This window comes from Platichthys flesus, chromosome 1, assembly GCF_949316205.1.
Source record: "Platichthys flesus chromosome 1, fPlaFle2.1, whole genome shotgun sequence".
Classification (NCBI taxonomy): domain Eukaryota; kingdom Metazoa; phylum Chordata; class Actinopteri; order Pleuronectiformes; family Pleuronectidae; genus Platichthys; species Platichthys flesus.
The window spans coordinates 16,099,483-16,113,807 of record NC_084945.1 but is presented as its reverse complement, the minus strand read 5'-3'; the positions used below and the strand labels follow the sequence as shown (position 1 = coordinate 16,113,807).

General features: G+C 44.4%; 1 protein-coding gene across 1 annotated transcript in view; it reads left to right on the top strand.

The window, feature by feature from the left end:
- Nucleotides 1-14,325, top strand: part of elp4 (elongator acetyltransferase complex subunit 4) — a 52,832-nt gene that overhangs the window by 17,956 nt on the left and 20,551 nt on the right. The window contains exons 8-9 of the mRNA XM_062386883.1: nt 3,545-3,653; nt 5,524-5,630. Of these exons, the coding sequence (XP_062242867.1) occupies nt 3,545-3,653; nt 5,524-5,630 (216 nt within the window). The remainder of the gene's footprint in view (nt 1-3,544; nt 3,654-5,523; nt 5,631-14,325) is intronic.

The window sequence follows — 14,325 nt, the reverse complement described above, 5'->3', positions numbered from 1 at the left end:
TGGCAAACAACAGCCCTCCCCCAAACACTCAGCCGTGGAGGCACACTCACAAGAAAAGCCATCTGAGACTTTCTACCGAAATGTTTTATCTCGTCCAAGCTTCAAACACCCCACTTCCTCGCAGTCCTCAGCTGAAGCTATGTTGTCTGTGGTGCCTTTCTACAAAGATGTAGGTCGATGCTGAACTTTTTAGAACGACTCTGTTGTCACAACACGCTCTGGCTCCAGGCCTATGTATACTCAGTGCGCAGCGGCCTTGGCCTAGTCAAAAAAAGGTAAAGTGGCTAACTAGCAGATGTCAGCTGTGGTTGGGAGCAGTCCCCCTGTCCCTCCCTGGCCTGGGTTCCAAACCCTTAATCTGCCCCCTCCGCCTTCTCCACCCTGGGGAGTGAAGTGAATGAGCAGAGGAAGAAGAGAAGAGAACTGGGGCGGGGGGTGTTGGACTGAATCAGGTGTTGGCTGTCTGTGCCAACATGTAGGTAATGAGTGGCTATTAAGATGGCAGTTTATGTAATGACCTTGTGATAAGAAACACTGTGAATCTCACTTCACGATGTCAGAAGAAAGATTATAAGTGGTCAACTGAGGTCATCAGCCGGGTTAGTGTTCAGTATTTTAAGCATTTATATCTTAGTCATCTTAGCATTTTTCACCCACTAGCTTTGGATAATTAGCTTAGTTAACACAGTGTGGCCTTTAGAAGACTGTCTAGACTAGTAGCAGTGGGCTAGCTGGCCGAGCCCGCCCCGGACTCTCTATCCATTATTGAGCAGCTTGGGAAGCAGAGCAACTCACTGAAAGCCTCCTCACAGCAGCCCAGTGCCACAGACCATCTGAAACATTAATTAGGCTTGTCCTAGCCCGGTCCTCCGCCGTCATACTATCTCCTGCTAACACACCAATCCCCCCCCCCACCAAGTAAACACAAACACAAAACACACCCATCCCCAAAATGCATCCGTCTACACCTCACCTGCTGTGTACTTTGCACGGAGTTGTGTGTAACCTGTGTCCTGACCTATGAGAGCATTTAGTACCAGATAGGTACATTACAAGAGATGGTTTTCTTCACAGCTGACCTTTAGTTTAGTTAATTGTTACTCTTAAATCTCACTGCATTTTGATTTAGCTAATGACTTCAATTTCCTTTTGGTCATTTATTTTAGATTGGTCCATTTCACATGATGTGAATTTAAGACCTTGAAGGTATCACTTCATATCCACCGTCAGAGGTTTTCAAAGTAATTCAGTAAAACATCCCTTTTCAGTAGAATAGAAGTGAATTAATCTACAGAATACATTTGTCTGTATTAGCTGGGATAATTACCTCCACCAAGGAGGTCATGTTTTTCGCTAGAAAACTGAACGAATTTCCACGCAATTTGGTATGTGCACCGAAAAAGATTTTTGAGCGAATCGAGTATAAGAGCTCACACAGAACATTTTATTTCACTTTCTTAAACATTGCATTTTGTGACTTTTTTTCTCAACAATTTCCCCTGAAATAATTCATAGATCTTGAAAACAATCTGGTATATTCCGGGGACTGATATAGTTGGTGCACTTTGGTGCAGCTTGTTTGAAATAAGGGGACTTGGAGGAGGTATGCTCTCACCTGAGTGCTATTCTATTTTTATATAATTCAATCAATAATGTTCAATAATTGCAGGTGCTAATATTATGTAGTGGCTGGTTATTGAAAATTTCCAATGGTCATTTTCCCATTTTAATTTAATTTTTAAAAGTATGCTGAAATCAGAACCCTGACATTTCACCAATCATCTCGGCACCTTCGAGTTTCATGTCCTCTGAATTTTAATGGTGTCTGCGCGTGTTCATTTTCTTTGGAAAAGTCATGCCTCCATCTCTTGCGAGGACAGTGATGTACATTTATTTAGTCTCAGTCTGAGTCTGTATATAGCTTCTCCTTTCCCAAGACATTAGAGCAACAGAAATCTCATCCCTGCTTCCATCACAGTGATGTATTGAATATTGGGCATATTACTGGGTAGATTGTTTACTTGAAGGAAACTACACCAGCGGTCTGATATTGAACCACATGCATAAACAGGGACACACCTACAAAAATAAAAAAAGTATATAACATTGAGCCAAACATCTGCATCAAAGTGGGTTATTCAGTAACTGAGTGAGCACCTACCTAGTCATGGTGAGATCCTGCAGGGTAAGTTGGATGCTGTGCCCTCCCTTTGACATGTCACTCGGTGGTCATCAGCTGCGGCTCAGGGTGTTCACATGATCTACACAATTTTAATCTGACATAACTGCGACATCACAGAACCAAAATGATATGTGTTTAAGCCCCTTATCTATTATCAATAACATTAAAAAATAAGAATATGAGGTCAGCGTTTCCTTGATCACCTCCTTAACCTCATGGAGCTGCAGAGCGTGTGCAAGTCTTACTGACCTCATTCTGTTCTGCTGCCACAGTCCTGCACAGCTCTGTATGGACACTCTACTCCTCTGACTTTGAAAGTTTTGACTCTTTGCCAAGGAGCCTCATCTTTGTATTTAACTAAGCACAGTTATTATGGCCTAGACTAGGGTGCATGGATAGTATAAACATTGTAAAAAATTATCTCACAGTTTAAGTTTGGCTGTTTAACTCGCAAAAAAAACACTGTTGGTTGAATTGTGGCTTTGATGTTTTGAATAATTTGTCGTATTAAAACTCTTGCTCCTGCGTTAATTGCTGCGTGTGAGTGACCTCGTATACCCCGTAAGTGCCGGTGGTACTGACTGGTGGGATATGCATACTTTAAAAGTAGGACAAAAATGAAAAGGAAGAAAGAGTGGAGAAAAGACATGGAGGCATGAAAACTGCATTAGGCGGTGGCAGCCAACACAGAGAAAAGGACGTGAATGATTCAGGAGGCAAAGGAATTAATAATGCAGGACTCCCTCCATCCCAATGTCCCTCTCTCTCTCTCCTTACCCTCAACTCCCTTTACCCCCTGCCTCCATCCTTTTGTATATTCCTCCCTCATTCTTTCTATCAATTTTTTTATTTTATTTTGCCCCTGATTTGCCCTCCTTGTCGTCAAGTTGCTGACCTGACCAGTAGGTGGAGCTCTCATCATCAAGCCTCAGTTGATACTTTCTCCCACTTCTCAGTCCTCCCCTGCTGGGTGCTGGTTTAAGAGTGAGCACCAACTGAGGGCCTCGTTGTAAAAAAAATGTTGAATATTATAATTTCAATGTGTTGCTCATTGACTTTTCCCATGCCCTCCTTTTGAAAAATGCATGCCTGAAGTAAAGGTGTATGTCCGTGGGTCTGCCCGGACATCACCTGTGTAACCTCCATCAGTGCTCTGTCCACCTCCACACCTCATCGCCCTCACCTGAGCCATGGGCAGAAATGTCCTGGCCACGGGAAATGATGACCTAATTTAATTGCAACACCGATGGCCCGTCAGGAGGCTTTTAATTACCTGCTCATGTCTCTCTCCCTCTCTCTCTCCCTCTCTGTCTCCCTCTCTCCCCCTCCCTCCCTCTCCCTGGATCTCCCTCGATCCTACAGGACAGAGCTCTAATGGGCAGCATAACCAGGCTATGTGACAATGCCATAGCGCTGGAATCATTCAAAGGCTCTGAGAGAGAGACCAACCCACTCTACAAAGATTACCATGGTAAGAACACACACACTCACTTATCTTTCTGTCTCTTTTCCATCAAACACACACTCACACAGACACACAGGCAGTGCATTAAGGCTGGGGCTGGGCTGTGGATGGAGGCAGGGCAGCCCCCTTGCAGGCCAGGCTGTCAGTGCGCGTTAGTGTGCTGCTGCTCAATCAGACGTGCTCCTCAGTAGACAGGCCGGGGGGGATTCAGCTGCCACGCTGTACCCCCTCTCCCTCGCACCCTCACCCCCTCCATCCCTGCCTCCCCCCCTCCAGCAGAGCCTCTCTCCGTCTCTCCCTCTCTCCCTCTCACCTCGCCCCCTCTCCATCCCCTCGTCCCATACCCCTGAGGCTCTGGAGCAGTGCAGACCAACACTGGGGAATCGATATTCTCACCATCACTCTTCCTCTCTGCCTCTATCTCTCTGTCCCTCGCTCAATGTCTTCGTGGCCAGCATGCTCTGCTAATAAATGGAGGGCAAGGCTTTCTGTAGGAGAGGAGGATGCTGGTAAGGGATGATTGTGGAGAACGGAGCAAAGGAAAAGGAGGGGAGGGCAGCGTTGTTTGTCTCCAGCCTTCCAGTCCTCGCCCATCACTTTTCCTGCATGATTCTGACATTCCTCTTTCTACTGCTTGCATCCCTCTTTTCTATCACTCTATCACACACTCCACGCATAAAGGTCAGTTTAAGCGAGTGGGGTATTTTTAGCCAGGCCTCTCGATCTCACCCACTCTTGCACTATTCCTCTCATTGCCTCACTCCCTCCCCTCCATGGGTTAGACAGCCATGGTTGTGACAGATGAAGGGATGAGGAGTAAAAACATTCAATGGCAGATTTTGGTTTCATCCAACAGCATGTTTTATTTAGTTAATACATCCCATACTGTTTACATTCCTGTGCATTGAAAAGGCAGGTGGCTTGTTAGCTATTCAACATAAAGTACAAGTGTTTTAGCGCCTCATTTTATAAAATCGAATAAATGACCAAATTTGGAATATGACATTAATATTATTTGAATGTCTTGTTCAAAAATATATCTGCCCTCTGTTTAACCAGCCAGAGAAATTCTGGTCTGGTTATGAAATACATTTATGTGTATGACTGTTTTGATGTGTGTTCATGAGTGCAAACGCATCTGGTACGAGTGTGAGAGTGCGTGCGGACGCGCGTGCGTGCGTGTTTGCGGCAGCAGTTCAGGGCAGCTCAAAGCATGCTGGGAAGCCTGTCACTGCAAATCAGGCAAGGGGAAATCACCCAAGTGCACAGAGGAGAGAATCCACCATCCCCCACTTTCTCTGTCTGTCTCCCTTTCTCCATTACTCCCTCGATCTCTTCTTTTTCCTCTCACGCTCATTTGTCCCACTTCACTTCTACAGTATTTTGCCAGTTTTATAAAAATGTAAGTTGGTAGTGAATGGAAACGAGCAACAAAAAGTTTTTTTAAATCCTCCAGAGCTTCCTTTTGGCTGTTTTGGAGTTCTTCCCTTGTGTTCGATCCCTGTCCCTTACTGCTCTAATGTGCATCAGTAAATATATTTGAAACTTTCCTGAACAGTAAAGATTTTATTTTATCTGATGTCCTTTTTTGCAAGCACAGAGGACAGAACTATACCTTTAAAATGCAATAATGTTGGTTGAGTTCTAGGTAGAAGTCATAATGAATCTTGCATGTGTCATTCAGGGAGAAAACATTATTGCACATTTATTTGTACATTCAATTAAAAAGCACACCTCTCTCGAGCGCAATCATTTTCTTGTTGGCACAGTATAACCAATCACATGAATAGAACAGGAATATCTTCCATGGTCTTTGTGTATTACATTCTTTTTTGCCCTTTTAATGATTTTAGTCTGCTCTCTCTATTGTTCACAGGCCTGTTACATGTTCGTCAGGTACCTCACCTGAACTGTCTGGCGAGTCAACTCCCTGACCACAAGGACCTCGCCTTTAAGCTCAAGAGAAAACAGTTCAGCATTGAGGTATGTTGTCTCTGTACACTCAGGGTTTCTTCATAAACAAAACATAGTATTCAGTGGTTCTGCCCTCTTGTTGTATTTTTAATGCCGTCTCGCAGACTTTTCTTTTGCTTTGTTTCGTTGCCGCGCTTTTACTCCTTTAATGTATATTTTGGGAACTTGCTGTAAAACCCTTTGGATGTCATGTAATTCTTAACATTTATAGCCATTACAGTAGTTCCATCCATCATGTTGATAGCTGTGCTGAAATGACGTGCTGATGACATTGAGAAGTCTCCGAGCTTTGTCAGCCTCTGTTTACTTTTATCTGTTATTGGGTGGCAAAATCAGATGGAGTTATTGATTATACTCTGCTGCTGCCACACTTTCTCCTGTTCAACATCTAGAGGCGACAGAGTGAGATTAATTTCTATCTATAGGCATGAATATGCAATGAAATAATCACAGGTGGTGGTTTAACTTAAACGTGCAGTTCGCGTTTTTGATACACTATAAAAGTATGTAATTGAACCATGGACATGTCCCTAGCCATTCGTGACAGACAAAAAACAGAGCCACCGCAACAAACAGGTTTGCATTTATAGAAGCGTTTCACACCACGCAGCTCTGGAATGAGCAAACATTGAACAGTAGGTGCCACTTACTTTGTGTGGCAGCTTGTTGTACGTTCAATTCCCACCTGACAACACCTGTGACCTGTTGAAAACAGCGAGCAGTAGGCACCGGCATCACCTCAAACCGTCGTCTAAAACTAGGGTGAATGGGGGTGTGATAACCAGAGGGCCTCGGCATCATCTTCTGAGATACAGTGGAATGAGGTCTGAAGGTTTAATGGGGCATCAAAAATGCATAAGCAATGTTTCCATCATAAGCGTTTTTTTTCCCCATTTGGTTAATAGCTTAAAGTGGTTTGATTAGCTTGACCATTTGGAGCCAGTGGAGAATACATGCCTTTCCATTCTTCATTCATTTGATTTATGAAAACCCCACCCCCCCCACCTTTTTCACTTCCTGTCAGATGCATCCATTTTGCATGTGTCACATCATCACTGTCACGCCGAGCAATCAATCTGTCACTGAACTACCACTCTGGGGACAAATTAAGGGGCCCTCCTCTTAGCTCAGGCTCATGATTGGTCCTCATTACATTATCATTACCTTATCACACCCTCTGGTCCCTGGCTCTTAGTGAGTCCTATTGTCTCAGGCAGGAGGTGAAGGGGAGGAATGCCCCCCCCCCCCCCCCCCCCGGCCCTACATCCTACGAGCAGCCCATTCTCATTTTCTGCCAGCCTTCACCATCCCTCTAACCTTTTCTCCCTTCTGCATCTGCCCGCTCACCCTCCTTTCTCTGACCCCCCAAATAGGCCACTCCAGTATAGATTTATAAGCTCCATAAAAGTCAAGGTGGTTATCCTCAATGGTCTTTTAATTAGGCCTCTGTATTGGGCAGGCCAGGGGGCCGAGGCCTTGCGCATCCTTGTAGCTCAATTGGGCCTGGATACCATGTCATATATCCCAGCAGCACATTGTTAAGACCCAAGCTTTGTCTCTCTTCCTTGTTTAAGGAGCTTTATTGGAGTTTTTTCGTTGAACCACACCCTCATATTGCCCTCAGAACATTAAAATAAAATTGGAGTGATTCAAAATTCCTAAAAAAGGCTCAGTAATAAATTGGGATGTCAGTCATGATGTTTGGTCATGACACATTGCTATCTGGCAGGGAAGTTCCCAGAGAACGCTGTATCATATCAGCAGCCAAGCATCAAATCAATCAAAACATGTATTCGTCATTGTAGTACACTGATATGTTCGCGTGTTGGGTTCCTTAGCGCTGTGATTGGCTGTCATTAGCTTGTAATTCACCTGAGATGGAGATGTCACAAAGGTATGAGTGCGTGTTGGCTCTTCATCCCTCGTTGCAGAGGCATTGGTTTCGCTGCGTGTGAGATCACACTCAGGTAAACGGTTGCACTCTCTGACTCCGTGACTCATCGTATACCGTTTTTGACCTGTTGGTCAACTGCCTCGTGGGCCGATGATTGACACATGAGATGATGATTGGGTTCTAAGCCCAGTGTCTGACGTGTGACAGCCCACACCATCCCTGCTAATCACCTAATTTACTCAGGCTACAGGACCTCTCCGCCCGGGGCCACATAATACAGCATTCTCTTACCAAGTTTGTTCTGCACTGCTCGGTCTGTCACAGTAGAGATGATGCACCTATTTCAACTTTTGACTCCTTTCCCATGTTTGAAAAGCAGCAAAGTCAGCTGCTCCTTGAATATCATCTATCTGGATTAATTTGTGATTGCAGCGGTGGTGAATGACAGGTGATTGACAGCGCTAGCTCCTCACTGGCTGGGTCAGGCAGCTACATGTCACCTCACCTTCACATGAAGTCACGCTGATAGCTAATTTCTTAACTGCTGTTTGACTCGCACTTCTACCACGTAGCACGTCGGGAACGCGGAAGAGTGTTTGTTTGCCAATGCACAGAGTAAAGGTTTCGTCAATAAAGATGGGCTCTTGTGTCTCTTGTATTAAGTTATTCGAAAAAAACATTTTTTCGTTAATAGATTCTTCGTATATTAATTCCCAACAGCCAAATTACGGACCATCATCAAGGTTTGACTGGTTCCGCGGTAGCGTAACTACAGTAACGGTTGACGTTTCTGAAAGGTTCAAACTGCGGTTGATGAGCAGTTATTAGCCATGATGCCGGAGGCCAGAATTAACCCATGGCCCTGTCTGAGCAGGTAGGGGGAGTGTTAGGTGTTTAGTCAAGATTAACAAATACTCACAGACACAAACATTGCGTTCTCCCACACATAGAGATATTGGCATTCGTGAAACTGCACCAGCGCATACTTATTGAGAGACTCACACACGCACTTTCACAAACACGCTTACAAGGGAGAATTTTCCCACAAGCTAATATTAAGCCGACACAGGTTTCTGTCAGTAGTTTCACAATGCGAGATGCTTTGAGGATGAAGTTCTGAAGAATGCAGATGGTACGCAATTACATTCTGCTTACCTTTGTCTGACCCTTTAAACTGACAGGCAATGTGCCTCTGGGGTACCGGGGTGCTAGAGGCGGGTCATGGGGTCAAATACAGTATAATACAGGGATTTGTGTCAAATTAGTCGTAGCTTTGAGAGGCTATTTGGAGGTGTCTGTTGCACTAACAAGCTATGTCACCGTGGATGTGTAGTCTGTACAAAAGCTGTAAGGTGGACTTCCCAGCCTTTGAGAACTTGTTTTGGTTGTATTTAAGTCCTTAGTGCAGAGAGTCCGTGTTAGAAAGATGGCGTCAACCTATAGAGTGGGGGGGGAACAGAGAAAGTGCACGAAGATTGTAATGCTGCCGAGCTGAAGAAGACTTGAGGAGAAGAGGACGGCGAACTTAAAGAGTCCGAGGGAGGTGTGTGGACTAGGTTAATGTCTCCTGGCATCTCCTCAAAACGTTTTTAAGACAACGCCCGTGCCTGCCCCCTGTTGAAGCCTGTGGGTGCCAAGGGAAGGGTGTTAATGGACTTATGTGAGGAGCAGAGCGAAGGCTTGGAGAGAAGGGGGGGGGGGAGAAGCGGAGAGGAGCAGTTAAGTGATTCTCAGGTCAGGTCTAATTAAAATGAGGGCTTTTCCTCAGAGGCACCAAACCATCTTATTGAGAGAGAAATAAAAAGGGAGGGAAAGAAAGAATTGTAGAAATGCAAAACGGGTTAGACAGAGACCCAGTCCTCGGGGGTTGTTGGTGTATTTGTTTATATGTTTGTTTGTGTTCCATGCCTACTCGTATTTCTGCTTCCCCATGTCTCAAATAAGAGTACTAAAGATCAGAGAAAAGCCAATATTGAAGAGAATTCATATGGAGAGGGAACTAAACTGGGTCATTCAATATGTACTTCCTGGTGTAGATCGCAGTGAGTATTTGCACATTGACAACAAAATGAATACAAACATTAGGCTTACTGCATGTCCTCAACCTATTGGTAACATGCAACCTTCGGCTCCCTACACATCTGCATGTGATTCCTACGTCTGCCTTGGGAAGCACCATCAGATGGGAGTGGACCTTTGGAATAATATTTCACGTCAATAATTTAAACTTCCTCCCTTGGTGCACACCAGCCTCTGTCGCATTTTGGAATGAGGTGTGCTTATGGTTTGTGCATATATAAAAACGAGAGAGAGAGCGCTTGGTGCAGGCCTGTCAGTGGCACGCAATCGTACCCCTCAGCCGAACAATATTCACAACATACGTCAGATTGGCATTTATTATTTAACAGGGCTTCTATCTATTCTGCAAATGTGCATGTGTGTTTGAAAAGGCTCAGCTTGTAAGGTCTCTGCTGAGTCTTCAGTTTGTGTGTGTGTGCGTGTTAGTGTGTGTGCGTGTGTGTGTGTGTATAGGGGGGTTGCACGTTTTTGTGGGGTTGTTTATGGTATCTAGGTGATGTAATTCAGGTCTTCTGCATAAGTATATAGACTAATTTTTGCATATTCTTTTAATTTAGAAAACCAAACCCCCCCCCCCCCCCCACAGTGGCATAAGTCGTCTGATGTGAAGTCGAGGTAGCCTGGGCACAGAGGATATGCTTGTTAAGAAGAGGTCAAGGGTTCAGAAATAGTTAAGAACACTGGCCAAAACAGCCTCAAATGAGCCTTCTTGTTATTGTCAAGCGCCCAGGGAGGAAAAGCAGTAGAGGTTGCATTTGCTGTAGTCGAGTCAAAGCTCAGTAAGAGAATATCTGGGACTTTGCCAAATGTGCTGCCCTCTGTACTACATCATCACAACGCCGAAACATTTCCTGCAAACAGACAGTGTTAAAGCAAAACAAAACAGGGCACATGTGCCCCTCCTGCCAGACTGAGTAAGAGTGTGGTCTGCGGGAACTCGCCCTGGAAGTGAAGCTGTTTCATCAGTGATCAGTGAACCCTTAACATGGTCCATGCACCACTCAGCCCCCATCAGACTAGGCCGGCCACGTTGGACTCAGACCTGATTAAAGTATCCCTATTTGTCTTCAGCTCCAATTAGAGAGAGGAATGGGAAGAGGCTGTAACTTGCATGCCACCCTACATCCATGGGGTCTCGTGGTACTATGGGGTATGTGTAAGTGTGCGCAGAAATGGCTCCCCATTAGCATAATGGCAGTGACTGGGGAACCATAGGCCCCCTGGTGCTTATGAACTGGGTCTTCACTGTATCTTTGGCCTCTGAATTATTTTATTGTTATTTGCCTCTGAAATATAGTGTGTGATTGTGCCTTAGGTCCATGAACGTTTTGTGCCAGTCTTAAAAAGTTTTGGCAAGACTGGCAAATGTGTTTAGTGTCAATCCTGTGCAAGTACTAAACTACTTCTCCTCATTATCAGACATCATTTATCATTGGAAATTTTCTTTTGATCCTTGGTTGTGTAAACCTAAAAAAAAAGCATATATTGGTTAATAGAAACAAATAAACCAGCAACATAGAGAAATTCTGACGATGTTAAAGAATGTGATCCTGGATCTGCCATCTTCTCCGACCCATATCGCATCCCCCCACCGAGTTTTATGGTAAACCGTCTTGTAGTTTTCGCATAATCTGGTTTACATACCAACCAACAAACAAACAGACGGGTGAAAAGATAATCTCAGTGGTCTGAGGACTAAAATTATTTATTTGTCATAATACATAGTAAAAGTAAAAGTCGTTGATCAGCCCCTTAATCTGCATGCGCGTACATTTAATGGCTTCCTCCCAGGCCTCATCCCTCCAGCAAGTTTGGTTAAAATCGCTTTAGCAGTGTTTGCTTAAACCTGCTTACAAACCCATGTCTCCCAATGTCCATTCTAAAAGGACCTTGAAACATTGTTACCCTCATCACTGAGACCTAACACAATGGTGGAAAAAAAGCAGCGATTCTCTCGTTTTAAATGAAGCCGTCTCCACAGAGAAACTGCCATCATGGGCACAAACAGCTCCATGGTCGGAGAGGTTCAAAGGTGGAATGTTGATCCGCAGTAGGAGCATCAAACTCAGGAAGGCTCTCTGCTTGGAACCTAAAAATAACTTTCCCACACTCTCACCGCGGTGTCCAGGGGGCGGGTGGGTGCCGTATGTGTGTACTCCTCTGTGAGTTTGCTCAGTAGTTTTGCTGTTGCAATATGAACACATTTTAAAACACAGATGGTGTGTCCAATGGGCATCTGTCTGCGGTAATTTTCTGATATAGAATCGAAAAATAGATTTCTAAAGTGGTTATGTTTCTTCAAGTTTGAAACATTTGTGCATTTCACCACCATTTGGCAGAGAATGGAGGTGAATGGACATATACTTTTTTATGTAGATACGATCAAATACTCGTAATTTCTAGATCTTTAACAGCAGTGTGCTTGGTTTGGTCACATGTTTGCCGATGCCAAATCAGTTTTCTAAAAGCTGTCTCTGTCAGCAATCCCTTGATGAGTTCTTGCTCGACAAAAACAAATTTGGGTCTTTTGAAGCTCTCTCTTTCTCTTTGTCTCCAAGCAAACCATCAAGGCATCTGTTTTCTCTAATCATGGGAGCTACTTAACCCCTGCTACTGTGAATATGTTTGTATTTAAAAAGGATTCACCCAATAGTCAACACAGAGTTGTTTAAAAGCGGTGTTGGCCATTGAGAGGAGTTGGCCGGCTGCTGAATGTAACAGTGCTCATGAATTTTATGAGGGCAAGTGTCCCCTGTCCTTCAGGGTTCACAGGTGGCCATTGAAAGGCCTGGCCGCATGATGGAGGATAGTTAGGACACACATAGAGCACTGAATAGACTTTAATGACACTCAGTAGATGAGTCAAAGGGCCACTGGAAGGACAAGCCTGCACATCAAAAGGCAAGTTAGAGGGCAAGGTGATGGCGCCTTATGGAAACGTTTGTGACCCCATCCATGAATCAGGGCGCACATGTGAGTCAGGGGTCTTGTGTTTATGCTGCAAAAATAGAAACATTTTCTTTGTGCATTTATCAGCGTGTGTATGTGTGTGTCTGCAACCTAACACACATGTGAATGTGTGAAGGTGGGGGAGTTACTGGGTGGGAGAATACTCCAGTGTGTGGCTTAACAAAACTTTCCTTTTGTTCCTAACAATGATGAGTGATGATGAGTGACAGGGGTGTTAGGACTGGGATCTGGGGAACAGAATGCACCTAAGCAGTGGCTACCCAAACCCACACAAAAGGCAGCAAAAGGTCAAATCTGAGGCAGGCTTCTTATCCACTGGCACATTATATTCCACCATGTTATGTGTCGCATAATACGCCAAGACATTTCGTGTCTCTTTGCCGTGCTCAGGCTGACGTACAAAGTATTTTTTCCAGTGCAGTTTAAATACCATCCTAGGCCGAAAATACTTTTCAAACCTTTGCATACAAACTCTTAACAGGTATTGATTATTGAAGGTGTTTCCATCGGGTGTCTCGTCACATTGAGCCCCTTAAAAACACTCTTTCGTGTTGATTGCCTTCATTTTAATAAAAAGAGTTGCAGTGAGATGCTCCCTCTCTTTATAAGTTCACATCAGTATACCCCCTCTCTGTGAAACAAGAAAGAAAAACATAAACAGTTGTTCATTTGTCCCACGAAGTCCGTACATTCTGCTTACACAGCCCAAATACACATACACACCCCTCCTCTTACCTCCATACACAGTATGACCCACTGCTAGCTAAGGATGAGGACGACTTGCGTGCAAGTATTTCCCAGGAGGCCGTTGCAGACTGAGGGTTCCGATGCCCGGGGATGGCTCTAGATGGCGGTTAGCGAGGAACCAGTTTTTTTTTTTTCTTTCTTTCTTTTTTTTTTTGCCTGCACTCCTCCTACCCCTCCCCCTTTCTGAGCTCAGGCTGTGATCGTAATGGGGGGTGACAGCTCACCTCTCCCTAGCGTGCCTACAGTCCTTGGAGCGTTAGACCCCCCCGCGTAACCCCACCACCACCCCCAAGTCCCGGAAGGCCACAAAGGTTACTCCATATGTTAGTCTGAGGATTCTTATGAATCTTTTTTAAAAAAAATTTTAAAGACACCTACATTTTGTTTAAATCAGTTGGTTTAAATCATACCGAATCATCCAAATTTCAGCTTGATCCAATTGCCATAAATATATTTGTGGTACCCGAGTATGGAGTGTCTCTCACTGTTAAGTTTCTTATTCATTTTTATTTCCCCTCTGCCTCCTGTTCCTCTGTGTGATTTGTAACTCAGCGGTGTGAAAGATCCACAGCCTGGAGTTTCACATCTGAAGGCTTCATGTTTGGAGAGGGAAGTGATCTGATGGCCTGATGTTGTTTGCTCACTTACACAGACTGTTTGTTTGGAGACATGCGCTTGCTTCATCGCCCGCTGTGAGCGTGTGTGCATGTGTGTTTGCTGCACCTTTGGTTAGCATGTGTGCCGTCCTGGCGTTGTATATTTGCATACAACTTCTGTAGTTTCCAGGTTTTGTAGTTAGTTTCTTAATGATTGTTTCAACCCTTTACTTTGACAGATAGTAAGACACACATCAGCGTAATTGTGAACTTCAAAAAGTCAGAAGAAAGTCCGTATTGCTTATTTATTGAAAGGCATGATCAGAATATATAACGTCTCCGTTGCAGACATCAAAGTTTTCACTTATCGAGTCACTTCATTTACTCTTGAGAAGTAACGCTCACCTCAACAAGAGAA